The following is a 16,412-nucleotide window of genomic DNA, read 5'->3' as shown; positions in this document are numbered from 1 at the left end:
TAATACTATTTTGGTGTCAAATGGTCAGCAGTATATTGTTTTTAATGTCAGAATGTTGTCATATTGTTTGAATAGTAAAACATAAATCACTGATGGTTAAGTCCATATTTTAATTGAATAGTAGAGAACATTTTCATCTTAAAAAAATCTTTATTCTTTTAGTCAAAATTACTGAGTTTGTGACAGTTCAAAGAACCCAAGAACCCAAATGGCTTTACTGTAGTGCTTTTAAAATGCTCCATTTTGCCTTTATTTAAAAACAATACTTTTGTTATTGGCAACACAAAAAGCCCTATATCACTCCTCCCAAAATAAATAGCTAGTTTATGAGAAGAACCAGTCATTAAAGACCATGACCAAATGTTCCCTTCTGACCACAAAAGATCAAAGGTCTTCAGAGGCCCTGTTCAAAGCATGCCCTTGTATTACTAAGCTCATGACCTTTGCACTTCATCAGCCTATCCACTTAGTTTATCTCTTTTTATGCTTGTCATTTACATTAGGTCAGCATACCATTCTATAGCTGAAGAACATGATGAATTTTACTCAATGGGCATATACTTATGGCCACTGAGTTGGCCCAGAATATTGTTTCATCAATGCCTTTGTTAGGTCACTTGGGGACACCACATGCTCAGTACAAACCACCACAGCAATATACCTTCTACTGAGCAAAATGAAATATTGATCACTTATCGCAAACACTGAGCACATCTTGGTTTTATATTAGAAATAAGATGTCAATCTAAACCCACAAAATTACATAATTAGGGTAATATTGCTATACTCTTCGTGCTCCAAGCATATTTTTATACCAGCTCACATTAAAACTTGCTTTTCTCCATTGTTCTTGAATGATTTCCTTCTCAAGTGCTTGTGTATTAAATAACTGCAATAACTGTTGCATTAACTTTCATCACTCGAGTCTTCAATATGTTAGCAACTTTGTGACAAATGTTATCTTGGAAATAAAGTCTGAAGTGCTTCTCAATTACCATCTTAGCCGACGGAACTATTCAAATTCACACACCATGTTGCAGTCTTAAAGCTTATTCTCTTTTGGCATTTAGATAATTCATAATTTAAAATAACCATTTGTACATAACAGGTGAAAGTGCACTCGTAAAAATCTACTAGACTCTACAAGATAGTCACATAGTATTGTTTGCAAAATTAAATGTGATCTTTTGTTGTTAACCCTGATATATTCTTCTTGTTCATTCTTACATCCCTATCTCTATTGTAAAGCCTTAACTGAAATTTCCAGTAAATACCAATCACTATAGGACAACTCTCAAGGAGGAAACTGCTAACTGACACAATCTCATACTTTCCTTCAGTGTAATCTTGAGAGGAAACAGAAGTGAAAAAGGGAAGAAATAAATTAACAAATGTGAAAAAGGAATAAGAAAAAAGGCATGGTTGAAATAAGAAATAATAAAAGAATCAAAATAAATCAGAAAAGGAAAACAGAATCATAAAAAAATAAATTCGATAAGATTCGGTTAGAGTAAGAGAAAACTAGAAAGCAAAAGAAAAGTGCAACTTGTATAGCAGAACAGCAAGTACAAGAGATTTGGAATACACTTCATTTTTCAATGGGTCAGGGAAAAGTGTATTTTTAAATCATCTTATCCCATTAATTTATAACATAAATATTGAATTGAAATCTGTCTTAAGTCTCAATTCGAGCTCACATCGCAAAAAAACCCTAAACTTTGAACACAATTTAAAATGAGAAACAATACAAAACAAGTTTTTGCCACCCAGAAAGCATTTTGCCTAAATCTATGTATAGGATTACAGCACTGAATGAGTTATGTTATATCTGCAGCTCATGCAGGCTGTTCGTTGTTCTTCATTCAACACTGAAAATAAAATGTGTGACAATGGCTTCTCTGTTGAAATATCGTTTGCTTACAAAAACATTTGGTCAGCACTGAATGATTTAAAAGGGACACATCAATTGAACAATTTTCCTAGATAAAATTACAAAGCACAATAGTCAAAGCACTTTCTTCAATAATCTGTTTTTTTTAAATGGTGCTTCAGTGATTGCAAAATGCTGGCATCATCTATCACTCTAACTGCAGAAATATTCAATACTTTAAATAACCTATTTGGATGATTTTCATTGCTTTTCAGTGCTGGTGAATAAGAGTCCTTAAAAATGACGACAAACCACCCTCTCTGCTCTTTTGTTTCTCTCTTAAGCCCACATCAAAAAATATACCACAGAATGCCTGCAGTGGTTTCTTATCAGTCGCCAAGTCACAATTTAATTCAATTTGTTTTCCATATTAAAACAAACCAATAAAAGGTTTGCTGCAGCAAACTAAACATGGTGCAGGGTTCATTTAAATAATTAATCAAAATGACTTGCATGACATTAACATTTCTACAGCCTTATGAAGATTATTCTTGTAAGAAATATTACAAACCCACCTCATCAGGACTGGATGCTTGGTATGTGCGATTTTCATCACTGAAGTCCTGATCAGCCTCTGCATATTCTGTTTCTCCATTCACCCCTGCACGCGACTCATAGACAGGTGTAACATTGTGGCACAAAGCGATAGCTTTTACAGCTTCATGAATACGACTGTGGACAGACTTGCGAACTTTTGGAGCAGAAGTTGCTTTGCTAGATGAAATGGTACTACTTCCAGCTGAATGTCCATGTGAACTGCATCCCTGAGAGAAAAACAAAATAGATAAATAAGATTACAAATTTTTTTCACAGAGAATCCAATCCAATGGTAATCTCCAGTTCATCATAGAATATCTTTTTCCCATTTTAATGGGGTCCAATTAGTGATACTTGCAAATGTTCCTGGTTTTGCTTGTTTTTTTGGCTTTCAGTATTTGTAATAAGCCATTTTACAAATTTTGCAAATTAAATGGCTTCTAATATTCGCAAACCAGATGTCGCAAATAACAGATCAAATCCAGTCTGTGACCATCGCTAATTAGACCCTTGTGTATCCATGCACCAAACACAAGGCACCTTATCAAACTTTAAGCCCAAGATGTATATCTCCATTAATGGTGTGAAAATGCAGTACATCTGGGCATGTACTTGATAAGTGACTAGAAATAATTGTTTTTCCATACTAGATTATTGTATTTTCTTGTCTTCTTATTTAGCACACATTAATACAAACCCCACCTAAGAAAGCATGAATTAACCATGAAGTTTTTTTTAATGCTGCCCCCGAGGTGAATATCATTGAGCTATTTTCTGTGTGTTCTTCCTAAATTCAACAGTCCACCAGCAACTCAATTCATAACTGCCATTTTTGGTAGGAAAACAGGAATGTCAGACTCCAAGGTCTTAAGTCTACAAACACATTGGTGGTGCATGAGCATCATGCTTCTTTATTACAAAGTTCCTTTTGTCATACACATCATTCTCCCATAACTTTTTAAATGATTAAAATACTTTTGAAGCAGTGGATACAGACAAGACCTTCTAAAACTTGATTCAAAATGTGAACGAGATTAAAAATGAGTAACGCTTATCGTGGTTAAAAGTTGTAAAACATAGTATAAACACTAAATAGAATATTGCAAGCAGTAGACTAGGGGTAGAGTATAAAACAGCCAATTAGAGGGCACCATTTAACTTCAGCAATAAGTTTCATACTGCTTATCAGTCTATTTCACTGGGCAGAGCCACTTCACTGTAGTTTTCCATCTTGAGTAGCAAGGAAAAAAATGTAACATCAGCCACAAACTTTTCCTACTCCACAAAATACACCTCATGTTAGCTGCTAACTAGCAGCCTGGTAAACAGACAAGAAGACCCTCTTCTCCCGTCAGGTAGGCATGCAGCAGTTTTTTTTAAATAAATAAAAGTATTACAGTAAATTAAAATTACTTCATCAGCCAGTCAGTCATTCTACTTGAGCCTATTTCATATAAAACAAGTCGTTTTCAAAATACTTTGGTACAAAAGATAAAAATAGCATAAATGACAACCACCATAACTGCTCTGTCACATTAGATAGTTGGAGTCGTGCTGTTCTGTTCTAAGTACCAACTCCACACTGTCATGTATATAAGCTAAAACTCCAATAAGATACAGCTGCTTCTAACAGAATTTATCTCCTCCACTGAAGCAGATCATTTTCCATTATTAACCTCCTACCCAATGAAGGCCTTGAGGCCAGGATGTGAAATGACATACACTCCTGATCCCACCATCTCTATCAACCACTTTTCTGTTAACTTTAAGCTGATCCTACCTCATTCCACTTTAACCAGTCTGTGTTGCCTGGGTGTGCTAAATTACTGAAGCATGAGCTTTCTGCCCATCAAATTACAGTGTTGCCTAATAAAAGGTTTAACTTTTCTAGTCATCTGACAGCTTCTTCAGCTACTGGGATAAGACTGCATTTGCATTCTACCAGCGCTGACACCATTCCAACAGCAAATAAATTAAGCTGATTTACTCCTTCTATGTTATGTGTACTGATGCTTGCATAATTTAATTTCACATAAATTCCATTAAAGATTATGCTCTGTGTCACAAAATGTTTCCAGTGGGGAAATATAATCAGTTTACAATAGATCTGAGTGTTGCATTACTGTAAACCCACTAGACTATTATCATATTTACATAAAGAAAAATCAACTGGATGAAATCAATGTCAAACAAAAAACACCATCAAGCTGTGCTAACTGACTGGCAATTGCATTAGGGATTGCATATAGTCTACATTAGATGTTCCTTCTCGTAACAGCCATAGGTATATACAGTAATCTGTTAGAAGAAAGTGTCTTAACTTAAAACTTTTTTTTAAACAAGCACTATTAAAGCACTACAGGATTCATTAATCAATTCACAAACCTTAAAGTCACATAATAGATATTTATATACAAAACCTCTAAGCTCCATATATCATCACTGACCATTAAACTAGCAACATCAACCAGCAAACTTTACTAGAGAACCTCAGAGATTATAGCTCCTTCAAAAAGAATAACAGTAGTATTCAGGTGGTGGTGGGGGGGGGGCTGGAAGAGACTGCTGTACACTGTTCTAAAAAGTACTTTGTCACATTTCATTAATTATATGTTGTAATAAGTCTTTTTGAAATCCTTAATCATTCAGAGAATCTAAAAATAAACTGAGAGCTGTTGAGAAAAAAGCTAACCTTGGACAGCAGTTTTAGAAAGCTTGCATGGTTTGAAACATAGAACCACAAGTTCCTGATGACAAAGACAAAATAAAGCTAGGTGAGACAAATTTGCTTTAAACAGTCAGATTGGTTCATATAGAGCTTTAAAATGGAGATTTTTTTAAAGCTGAAGGGTAACATTTAGCCCAAATGCTTTGTTACAAACGGAAGATTCACTCGCTCCCCACCAAGTATCTGTATAGACACAGAGAATTTGAGTAATATACACAATTTTGTTTGGGATCAGTTTGGGAATATTTATTCTGCATGTTTTTCTTTTGGCTGCAATGTTTCCACACACCTTTTTTGTTACAAGATCACTTCCCCACTTCATACTGTTAATCCTGCATGAAACAGCATCTCCCTATCTCTTTGAGTTACAATACTGCAAGCTACAAGGATTGTAAATGTTGTAATTGGCAAGAGGTGTCCTGTTTTATGCAACAGATTCTCTAGATTTGATACAACTACATTTCTCATTCTCTTGTACCTTTGTAAACAGCTTGTTGCTATTACAGGTAGCTATGGAGTGAAATACCTCCATTAAACAGCAAAATAATCATACATGTGTGATAGTCTAAATAGTGTCTCAGATGGAATAGTTAAAATAACCAGCACTTTTCCTTAAGTTATCCTATATCGTAATCAGATAGTCAGATCAACAGAAGGTTATCATCTTTACCAATATTGAAAAGTAAAATTGTGCCCACTTTTTCCAAATAGATTAAGGATATCAAAGATTTGAGCATAATAATAATAATAATAATAATCCTTGCATTTGATATAGCGCTTTTCACGTCAGGAGGACGTCCCAAAGCGCTTCACAGAACACACTGTAAAGTGAATTAGATTTAGTTCTGAAAATACTGATCTCTTTGCCAAATTGATTTTCTATACCTTCCCAATAATGATCTTTTATTCAGTGACTGTAACAAAGCACTATTTCAACCCATTTAGTGAATTTTGTGTTGTGTAATAACTTATGAAAATGAGTTAGAAGATGATTTGTTTTAATACGTTGACTAAAATTCAGTTCAATAACACTGAACCAATTGTAATTTTGAATCTCAAAAATAAACAAAGTAAGGATGATTTATTCATTTAAAGATTCATTTAACATTTGTATCGACAATTGGAAGCATTCTCTTGATAGCCTTTAGGCCTAGTAGCTCCATTCCTCATGTAGCATGACATAAAGCAGAATTAAAACAGAAGAAACTTCCACAATACAATATAGTTAAAAACAAATTTAAAATGAAGCTTGAATACTGGCTTTGGGCTGGTTAATTAGACTAAAGGTATAGTGTATGCCTAATTCAACATAATCGAATAACAGTTTGCAATGAACAAATAAAAGGGATTTTTTTTATAAATTGTATGAACTTAATGTCATTAAAATACAAAATTCTAATAATGTATTTCCTAAACACAAGACAATGATTTCAACTTGACCACAGGGCAATATGCAACTCAGCTGGGCAATTTATTACACAACATTATATTAAAAACACTGGCAGCAGGTTATGCTCTTATTTACTGGGATACCTGAAAACCATAATTTTGTAATATATACATTACAGAGAGAGAAGAAAACCGAATGGAAACTAAGTTCGCAAATATAAATTGGATACAGGAATGACAATTTTTGAGCAAAACAATTGGCAGAGTAATTTCTTAGCAATTAATTGTTAATTTCGGTTTGATTATATAGTTGTACATTTGCTTTATCTAGCATAGCACTGTTTGTATCGGCACACACAATTCATATTACTGCTATATGCACTTTTTTTNAAGATCGATACTTCATGACTTCCTTGCAATTATCAATTCAAAAGAACACACAAAGGCAAAATGTAAGTGGTGAATATCAAGTAAATGGAGAATATGCAGGATGCTGCAGATTTGCCAATTAGGCCATATTTAAAATACTTTGCAGGTCATGCGTTTGTCAGACCCCACAGGGGAAATGCTTCATATTAAATTGTTATACAGTATTCTATTCATTTCATGTAAAGTCTTTCATAAGTGGAATAATACCCAATGGTGTCATGTATTCAGACATGCTGTTATTAGATCTTAAAGCAGGTGACTCATAATACTGTATGGAACAGATGTTGTTCTACCAAGACACTTTGATGGCTAAACTACTGTAAGTTCAACAAATTACCAATGTAGTCCTTAAACCTGTGTAAACATTTGTGCCTCTTTTAAGATTCCCCAAATATAGAGGAGCAAATAGATAAATTAACGCATTTGCTTAACAGAATGATAGATATGAGATATTATGAAAGGGAGCAAACAAGGAACAATTTCCTCCACTGAAGAATCTGTGCATTTTATTATTCTGCTAAACAGGGTTATAGAAAAAAGGCAATTCAAATGGGATTGAATTGAATGTTCTTTCAAAGAGCTAGCACCTACACAATGTGTCGATAGGTAAATACAATACAATTTACAATACAGCGCCTTTCACTTTGGGAGGATATCGTGAAGCACATACTAGTCCTGGCTGGCCATCCAAGCTGGGGGAAGAGGGAAAAAGAGACTAAAAGCACAGTCAAAGAGGCAAATCTCATACCTCGGACCATGAACGAGGTGAGGGAATGCGCAGGTGGCAGGGACTCCAGGAAGCAGTTCCAGATTGGGAGCAGAAGGGCTGAAAGCCCACCCGCCATTGGTGAGGTAGATGGAGCAGGCGACATGAGACAGGCTGATCCCTGAACAAAAGGAGGTGCCAGGTCTGTAGGGTTACCGCCTGAAGACTTTACTGTTCGACAGTGCTTATGGTCACCTCCTACCTTCCCCCCAGCTCGAAGTCAGGCTCCACCACTGTTAAGTGCTCTGAGACGCTACCCTACGTGAAGGGCGCTATATAAGTGCAAGTTGTTGTTGGTGGTTAAAGGGGGTTGCAGAGTGAGAGGAGATGGGGTGTGATTGTAGAGAGATTTGAACACAAGAACAAGGATTTTGAACCCGATCTGCTGGGAGATGGGGAGCCACTGAATGCCTAATGGTTACCATGGTACATATCTTTGGTTATCAAAACGTCTAAAAGTCAATCACTTTCTACTTATTTCATTCTTTAATGAACAGTAATCCATTTAAGCAGATTTTTTTTGCAAATCAAAAATAGCAAATGTACTTTGACAACAAAAATAAAACTTGGGTTATTAAAACACTCTGTCCCAAAAGCACAGTAAGTAAATCTACAATCCACATCAAATAAATGTTAAACAAATTTTAAAAAAACAGTACAGAATCAGACAGACTATCTAATCTCCCACAAGGTTATCAAAATGGAAGAATTACTATTTAGATAGGTAGCAGATATCTTGCGCGACTGCTTCAATATTCATATATCAAATCACCTGTAATTTACAAGCTAGAGTTTTGCTCTCAAAGAATAAAAGAATATTCAACTATAACTGGCAAACCATTTAATAAAAGTTAGGATCTTCTTTGGCCTGCAGTTAAAATATGCTATACGTGTATCACAAGACCTCCTTTTTTGAACACAAGTTTAACAGCATCATGAAAAGGCGCACTTTAAATGAAGAATTGAAATATATACCTGTGCATAGGAGCCAATAATATGGTTTTGAATTTCATCCATTGTGTCTGTCCCATACGAAACGGTGCCCAGGTGGAGGCGCTTGAATACCATCTCATTTTTAGTAAGGGTTCCTGCAAAAAGCACAACAGAAAATAGAACATCAATACAACTCTCGCCTAAATTTACAACAGTACCATATATAAATTTTCAATTGGAAAATCAACCTTAGACTGCATAGACCTCAATTTGCATTCACGCTTACTTGGTATAATATCCTCGAATCCAAATAATGTGTTGCTTTCATTAAGAAAGCCCATGTTTCGACAAATTGAATGAGAGTTTACTGTTAAGGGACAAAGTGTGGATTGATCCATACTACTAAAATATTTAAATAGCTTTCTGTGGTTCTTATGAACAAAGTTATTCGATTTGAAATTAGATATTAAATCATTTAAAAAAAGATTTCTTGGATGGAGCCTGGATGATTGAAGTAAAACAATTAAATAAAGCTAAAAATGGTCAAAGGAAATGAGTTTGAATGCAAAAAAGCCCCACAGGCGACATCCGCCTTGGGCAGCAGCAGCTGCAACACAGCAGAACATCATTTCCTAAAACACAGGCAGCAGCAACAAAACTTTCCGTCTTCAATATGATACAGACATGCACTTCATGGGACTGAAACAGTAAAGCTGTGGAGCAAAAGTAGTAATGCCAAAACATTTGATTTGATAATCATGAGTGGATAAAGTGGATTTGCTGTGCAGCTTATAGGACCACACATTTAAAATGCCACAATAAATGTTATTCCTAAATCATATATTTATTTTCTTTCTTTGAATGGGGAAACGCCCTTCTTGGAGTCGGGGTGGAGGAAAAAGAAACAGAGAGGAACACAGTTTCACTTAATTCAGATGACAAAGTGTAATTGTTACGTCTAACCCACTAAAACTGCATGTTTGCCACTCAGACCACCCTACCCATTAGAGCTGTGACTTGCAGGGTTAATGGGAGTGGAAAGAGTCCATGCCCCAGTGACTGGTCTGCCCTGGACTTGGTGGCAGCGGACCTGCCTGGCTCAGGAACTGGACTACCAAGACCCCACAGAGGGTTGGCTGGATTCTGAAAGTCCTTTGCCAAACATGTCACTTTGGAGCCAGTTCAGCTCCAAGGAGACCCTGCGTACCTCAAACTCCAAGTAACACTTTCCAGCAGCTATTGCCCCAAACCTCAGGTTTCCTCATCAGCTATCTGACTTCAGAGTGGTGCGAGCACTTTTATAGGACAGCATGTGACATGCCAGTCAGCTTGCTGTTCTTAAGGTACAATCCAAACCACGTACCAGATCCAAGTGAAAAATATACAGTGAAAAGTCAAGAATCCTAACAAAGTGCTACTATGATTCCAAATCATTACATAATCACCATGACAATAGTTTAGTATCATGGTGCACTCATTGTATTAACATTGTCTCCTTCCTCTGATTTAGGAAACTGAAGCAGACCTCTGAATATTCCACAGGACGCCTGACGACAATCAAACAATATTTGTTTGCTTGTAATAGCAGTATAAAATAAAGCATTAGAATTTCAATGTAGCTCAGTTTTAGTACTGGTCTACATCCAACTTCTTCACAAAACAAGTTTTGTTTCTTCAAAAGTTTGATTAGGTGGAAGTGTTTATGATACATCTCACAAACTTCTGACCCAGAGGCAAGTGTTCCACCAACTGAGCCAAGCTGCTATCATTATTGCGACTACCAAAAAAGTATATTATGACACAATTAACCATGCTGAAGAATAGCAGCAAGACCGACTTACTGAGTTATTATTACATTGATGTAAACATACATCATATAGTAGTTATAGAATTGATAACCAGTTCAAGTAAAATTACAACAGTCTATGCTGTTTGCCAGATTAATTTGATGCACTGAAATCATTTAATAGACTACTTCATACTTCAATACCGCATTATCAGCCCAATGAAAAAATTAACCGATGTCTCCATTAAAAACAGTTTAATCTTCTCATTCTAAGCATTTATTTGACATGTGATTCATATATATATATTTTAATAATAACTGAAACAAAAATGCATTTTTGTATTCAGATTTATGGAACACTCAATTGTTACTGTGTCAACGATGGAAATGGAAACCAGGTTTAGATTTTACAGCTATTAAAATATTTGTTTTAACATATCACAAGTGTTTCTGTATAATTAATGCTTATGATATTTATTAAAAAAACAGTTCCAGCTGTTTGCATTACTAATTCCTTCATAATACAATGAAGATAATATCCAATTGACACTGGGATTAATTTATTGTATCATTAGGCGTACTCAGACTTAGTGTTCAGAAGTTATGAGCTCTCCACCGCATTGTTCTTAAACAATGGTGTCATCAAAAGCAAGCACTGGGAAGATTAAAGCTCTACTTGCAGATTAAGTACAAATTATCTGTCCTCCTGTTTCAGCACCATTTATTCATTTATCACATAACGTCTAGTATTTCTGGTCAGTGTCAATATGCTTCGCATCCTCACAGTTAACAGATGTCTTCTCTTGTCAAATGAATTACTTTATGTTTCACGCACTGGTGGTCGCAGATGTGTCACTATAGCAACATCATTAATTTCAGATCTTACCGGAAACATGCTCTCCAATCAAACCTAATTATACCACATTGCTTTCTTGTCCCACAATAAGGAAACTATAATGTAATTATTGGGACACTTCATTTTCTATTCTGTCGTGGCAAATGAGCAAGCCAAAGTGATGGACGCTTCTTGTCAAAATGCTTACTGATGAAGCGCAAACCTAATTTGCAGTCGTACAAAGGACTACCTTGCAATTAAGATAGACTGCAATGTTCCTCAGACCCAACAACTTAAATTATGTTCAGTTACTAATGGTTACTTTTAGAGTTTTAGATGTACACAAAAACAAAATTGCCCTGCAAGCACGTTTGACCATTAAAACAAGAAAATGCCAGTTCATATTCCACCTAAAGTGGTTTAATAATTTGAAATGGAAGTTCAAGACGTCTTTAGGATTTATAATCTCAACCAATTAGTATGAAGAAGATACCCTCAGTATATATTTGGCCTTCATAGGAAAAAAAACTAGCACTTAGAAATGTAATTCAGTACATATCCCACATTCCAAGAAATGTTCGAAGTACTAAATCTGGGGTGTTGACGTTTATATTCTACAACCAAAATGAATATTTTCATTATGAAAATTCATACACAGTTAATAATAATCTTTGCGTTTGATATAGCGCCTTATCAAGTTGTTGAGACGTCTCAAAGTGCTTCACTGGAGTAACCGTCACTGGAGTGATTGTGCATTTTGTGAGCGAAACATGGCAGCCAAATGCGCACAACAGATCAGTTTAAATCATTTCTTCATATATGGAAGTGAAGTAGAAATCACAAAAAAAATATATAACTTGGCCTGGTTGTACAGGAGAAGCTAGCAATTCTGAAACAGCACTTACCAATTTGGTGGATTAGTGGTTCAACCGGGCTAGAATGTGGTCTCTTAGCTAATATCCCCAAATATGTGCTGTTATCAGTCTCTCTCCCCCTATAGGATGAAAGAGTTTCATACTAATAGAAACACAGCTTACCCACAGTTGCTAGCAAGAGTGAAACCATTTTATATAATCACTATAGTTTACAGAGCAGGTTCATGCTTACTGATCTGTATGGATAAGAGCTGCCGCCATTAGTATGCAACTTTCACTGAAAGTATTACTGAACAAGGAGACAATGGGAGGGGGGTGGGGGGGAGGTAAGCAGTAGAGGGGAAACAAAAGCAAGCACTTCCCTGAGCAGGTGGTAATAGCTGGCTGACAACTAAGCTAAAATCCTTGCGTTTCCTCACAACCCAAATCCCATTTTCTTCAAACAAAGATCTGGGACTCTTGTGCTGCCCATCTACTTTCACCACAAAGTGTAAATGTTTAAATATTACCTTCTCCCAGCAATAGTTCATCTACATTACTTAGCAACAGTAGCTTTCAAATAAATACATTTTATTTAATTTTAGGAGGTGTGAATAATAATAATCCTTGCATTTGATATAGTGCCTAATCACGTCGATGAGACGTCTCAAAGTGCTTCACAGAATATGTTGTAAAGTGAATTGACTGTATATTTTGTGGGTGAAACGCAGCAGCCAAATGCACACAGAATGTTAAGATAACTCATACCGCCTTCTATTTCCCTAATACAAAATGTTCCAAATATGTGTTTTGCATTTTTAAAATATTCATGTTGGAAGAAAAGTACCAGTGGAATGGCTTGGAGGAGATTCTAGGCTCTTGCGGAGGACGAGATGGGAGTCATTCGAATCAAAGATTATATAAAAAANGTATAGAAATTTTNCTTCCCAACCACATCCCCTCAGAAAATTCCACTTTAGCTATTGAGTAAAATGCAATGCAGCCTTGTAACAATAATACATGTTCAGCAATCCGGTATTCTATAGCAATTTTGTTTTAAAAATGTATGATTTATTTACTTTTTAACTAACATTTTAAAACTTCATGGTTCATTGGTGATACAAAAAGTACATTTTAAAATGTCATTGAGGATAATTGAATAGTGATGGGTCCCATCCCGAACTGAATATAACTTCACCTTCCATTTTAAAAGAAAAATATGAACTTAAACCATGCAGGTGTCCTTGATTGCACAGGTTGCAATACTGCCACTTAGAAAGTAGTAAAAATCAATCAATTGGAAATTCTGAATGCTATGCATGTACAGCAAGCTGATCAGCATCTAAAAGAGAAAGAAAACTAGATAAACTGTCAAGCACTACTGTTCAGGTGTCGCCCTTCACCAGAAGCTGAACAATTCTGCAATTGTGCATATTCCCAACTCAATCTATCTATAAAACAAAATAACTTCAGCTGTTTTACCCCTGCCCCCCTTAATTCATTCCAGCAATTTAAAATGAGAGGCAGTGTTTTGTAGCAATGTGGAGACTTGTCCTAAAAAAAACAAGAAAATGAAATGCACACCATGTGTAGCACATTACCTGTTTTATCTGTTAATAAATAAACTATACGTCCCAGTTCTTCGGGTATTGTGCTTGTCCTGACCACTGTTCCAGGAATATTGTCATCTCTCATGATCATCCAACCGTAGGCTGCCTTTCCCATGTCAAGATTTACACGTAAACTGCACAGAGCAAGCAGAAAATAGTTACAGAGGTTACCTCTTCCAATTAACCTAGTGGCTGCCTAGCCTTAAATGCTACAGCTAACGTACTTAATATGTTGCATTTTTTAAGCAACCTGCAATGCAAGTTACCCATGAATTTTAAACTGTTAAAAAGGAAATGAACTATATAAAATCTACTCACTGAGGGGAAATAAAGTCTAGAGGGTGTCTTTCAGTTCAATGGGCTCCCATTAGATATAGAAAAGTTTTTCATGATACAACATTTTTCTTATAGCAAAGTCACCTTGCTTTAATAATAGCTGGGATCTCTCTCCTTCTGTACCAATTTGCTCTTGTGACATTTTACGGGCAAGAGCCAGAGAAGCTCTATGGAGTATGGTGGGGGGGCAAGTACTTTGTCTAAAATGCTGTACTCTGTCCAGCGCCTTGGGACGTCCTTCTGACTTGAAAGGCACTATACAAATGTAATCTTGTTGTTATTGTTTGTACTGGCATGCAAGCTAATGTAGGGCCAGCCAACCCCAGGAAAGTTAAGTACTGTACTGCAAGTACACCGGACAGTTTGTACTGATCTTTCCTGGTGTTGGGCACTTTCGATTGGTTCTCAGGCATGGCCCCTGCTACACTCAATGGAACCTCTCCAGGACTCAGCTGGTTCCCATCTTCAAAGTGATTCACCAAACAGCATACAGGAGGCAAGCCTCAGGGATTATGTTAAATTAAGTGTTCTTCAATTTGGAAAAGTGATGCATTTTTATATCCAGTCATAATTTAAAGCAGCACTCCCCATTAATGTGAATAAACACTTCAATCTAATCTTTACTGTAATTCTACTGGAGACTCTATTGCAGTACCAGAAAAGAGGAAAGATGATCAAATGGACAATATAAAAAGTTAAGTGAGTTACAAGATATACATTAATAGTGTTGAATCTTCAATTAAATTAAGCAACATAAGAGGCAGACATTGATCAGCATTTTTCACTCAAATTATTAAATTACAATTCTATTCTATTGTTTTGTCTGTTGTTATTTCAATAACTGCTTTATGTTAGTTGTTAATACAGTGAAACTAAAACCACAGTCATGAACTAGTGACGGCAAAAGAGCAAGTAGAAATTTCGTTCACAGCAGTATGATCCTTCTGGGATCAACATTTCTGCTGCTCCTGCTACTACAGTTTCCTGATAAAGATCAGTTTCCTTCACAATTAGCAGCAGGTATGAATTTCAACAGAGCCACATTCAGCGGCTCTGGGCAGCAACTTTTAAAAATTTCTTACCTGATGGGAATGATATAGGAAAATAACAGGATGAAGCGGAATAGGTAACGATACCAAGGCCCTATGAATCCTTGCAGGGCTACCATAACCACTGAAAGTACAACTAAAGCGAAAAACAAAGCTTTTGTCAACCGATTTAATTCCAGGTCCAGCAAGCCAACCTGCAAGAAAGCAAGAGAAATAACGCAGTAAATAATCTGGTGCTGAAAATTAATCTGTTGGTTACTAATAGCTTGAATAAAAAGTTCCAAGAATTTTTCCTCAATCTATCAAAAAAATTGTCATTTTCATGATGAATTTACCACATTTCATTATTCTGTCAGATCAGGTAAGGCTGACAGACTAACTGAACGTCACTAAACTCATGGCCAGAAACCAGAGCAACCAACTGCTGAATATATTCACCTCTGTAAACCAGATTTAGATCCCATGGTGGTGTTACTTGATATCCACTAGAAGAATCTTCCATACATTTTCATAAATGTCAAAACCAAGTGAGATTCCTCTTAAAGAACTGGATGACTTTTGCAGAAAATGGTAAAAGACAAATATCGGTCAACCAGATGCTGCTGTAAGCACTGCAGGATCAACTCTACATCACAGAAGATTCACAAGGTTTGCCAAGTAGCATTGAATGTTTTCTTATTTAAAGTTGTATCCTCGGTTGTTAGCAGGTTCCAAGCTTCCATAAGTATCTAGCTATACCACAGCAAATGATAATCTTCAATACAGAAATCTCTCTTCCCCTCAAAAATGTCTCGGCAAAATTGAGTGTTAACCAGTCATCTTCATACCTTGAATGTGCCTCTCTGCATCAACCTGAGAAACAGAGGAAGCTTAAAAACGCAAACGTCGGTCTCCATTAAAAACGGACCATTCAGCTTCCAACCTGCTGCAACCTCTGTCCATGGAAGAGCTCATTGATGCGTGGTGCCCTAAAGAGATCTACAGATGGGTCAGACCAAGTCCTCAGTATTTATCATCCACTCAGGCCTGTGAATCATAATTTTTTTGAGTGAGCCTATAGCTATTCAATAGTACATTTCAGCCAGGATTGAGTTGCTTGTCTCCTCTGCAATTTCCATTCAAATAGGCAATTTGGATTGTATTTTGCCAGAAACCCCGAGATCAGACGAAGCAATGAAACAGTTGGTGGTTATGAGTAGGTGGCAGCTGCAAAACGCATCCTTGAAAACA

At 36.2% G+C, this 16,412-nt stretch overlaps 1 protein-coding gene across 1 annotated transcript in view; it reads right to left on the bottom strand.

Moving 5' to 3' along the window:
• Positions 1-16,412, bottom strand: part of atp9b (ATPase phospholipid transporting 9B) — a 148,938-nt gene that overhangs the window by 44,755 nt on the left and 87,771 nt on the right. Inside the window, exons 12-15 of the mRNA XM_007900576.2 lie at positions 15,216-15,376; positions 13,789-13,931; positions 8,755-8,867; positions 2,446-2,694 (exon numbers count right to left, since the gene is read on the bottom strand). Coding sequence (XP_007898767.1) covers positions 2,446-2,694; positions 8,755-8,867; positions 13,789-13,931; positions 15,216-15,376 — 666 coding nt within the window. The remainder of the gene's footprint in view (positions 1-2,445; positions 2,695-8,754; positions 8,868-13,788; positions 13,932-15,215; positions 15,377-16,412) is intronic.

This window comes from Callorhinchus milii, unplaced genomic scaffold (genome assembly GCF_018977255.1).
Source record: "Callorhinchus milii isolate IMCB2004 unplaced genomic scaffold, IMCB_Cmil_1.0 Scaffold2, whole genome shotgun sequence".
NCBI classification, from domain to species: Eukaryota; Metazoa; Chordata; class Chondrichthyes; order Chimaeriformes; family Callorhinchidae; genus Callorhinchus; species Callorhinchus milii.
This window is presented reverse-complemented; position numbering and strand designations above follow the sequence as displayed.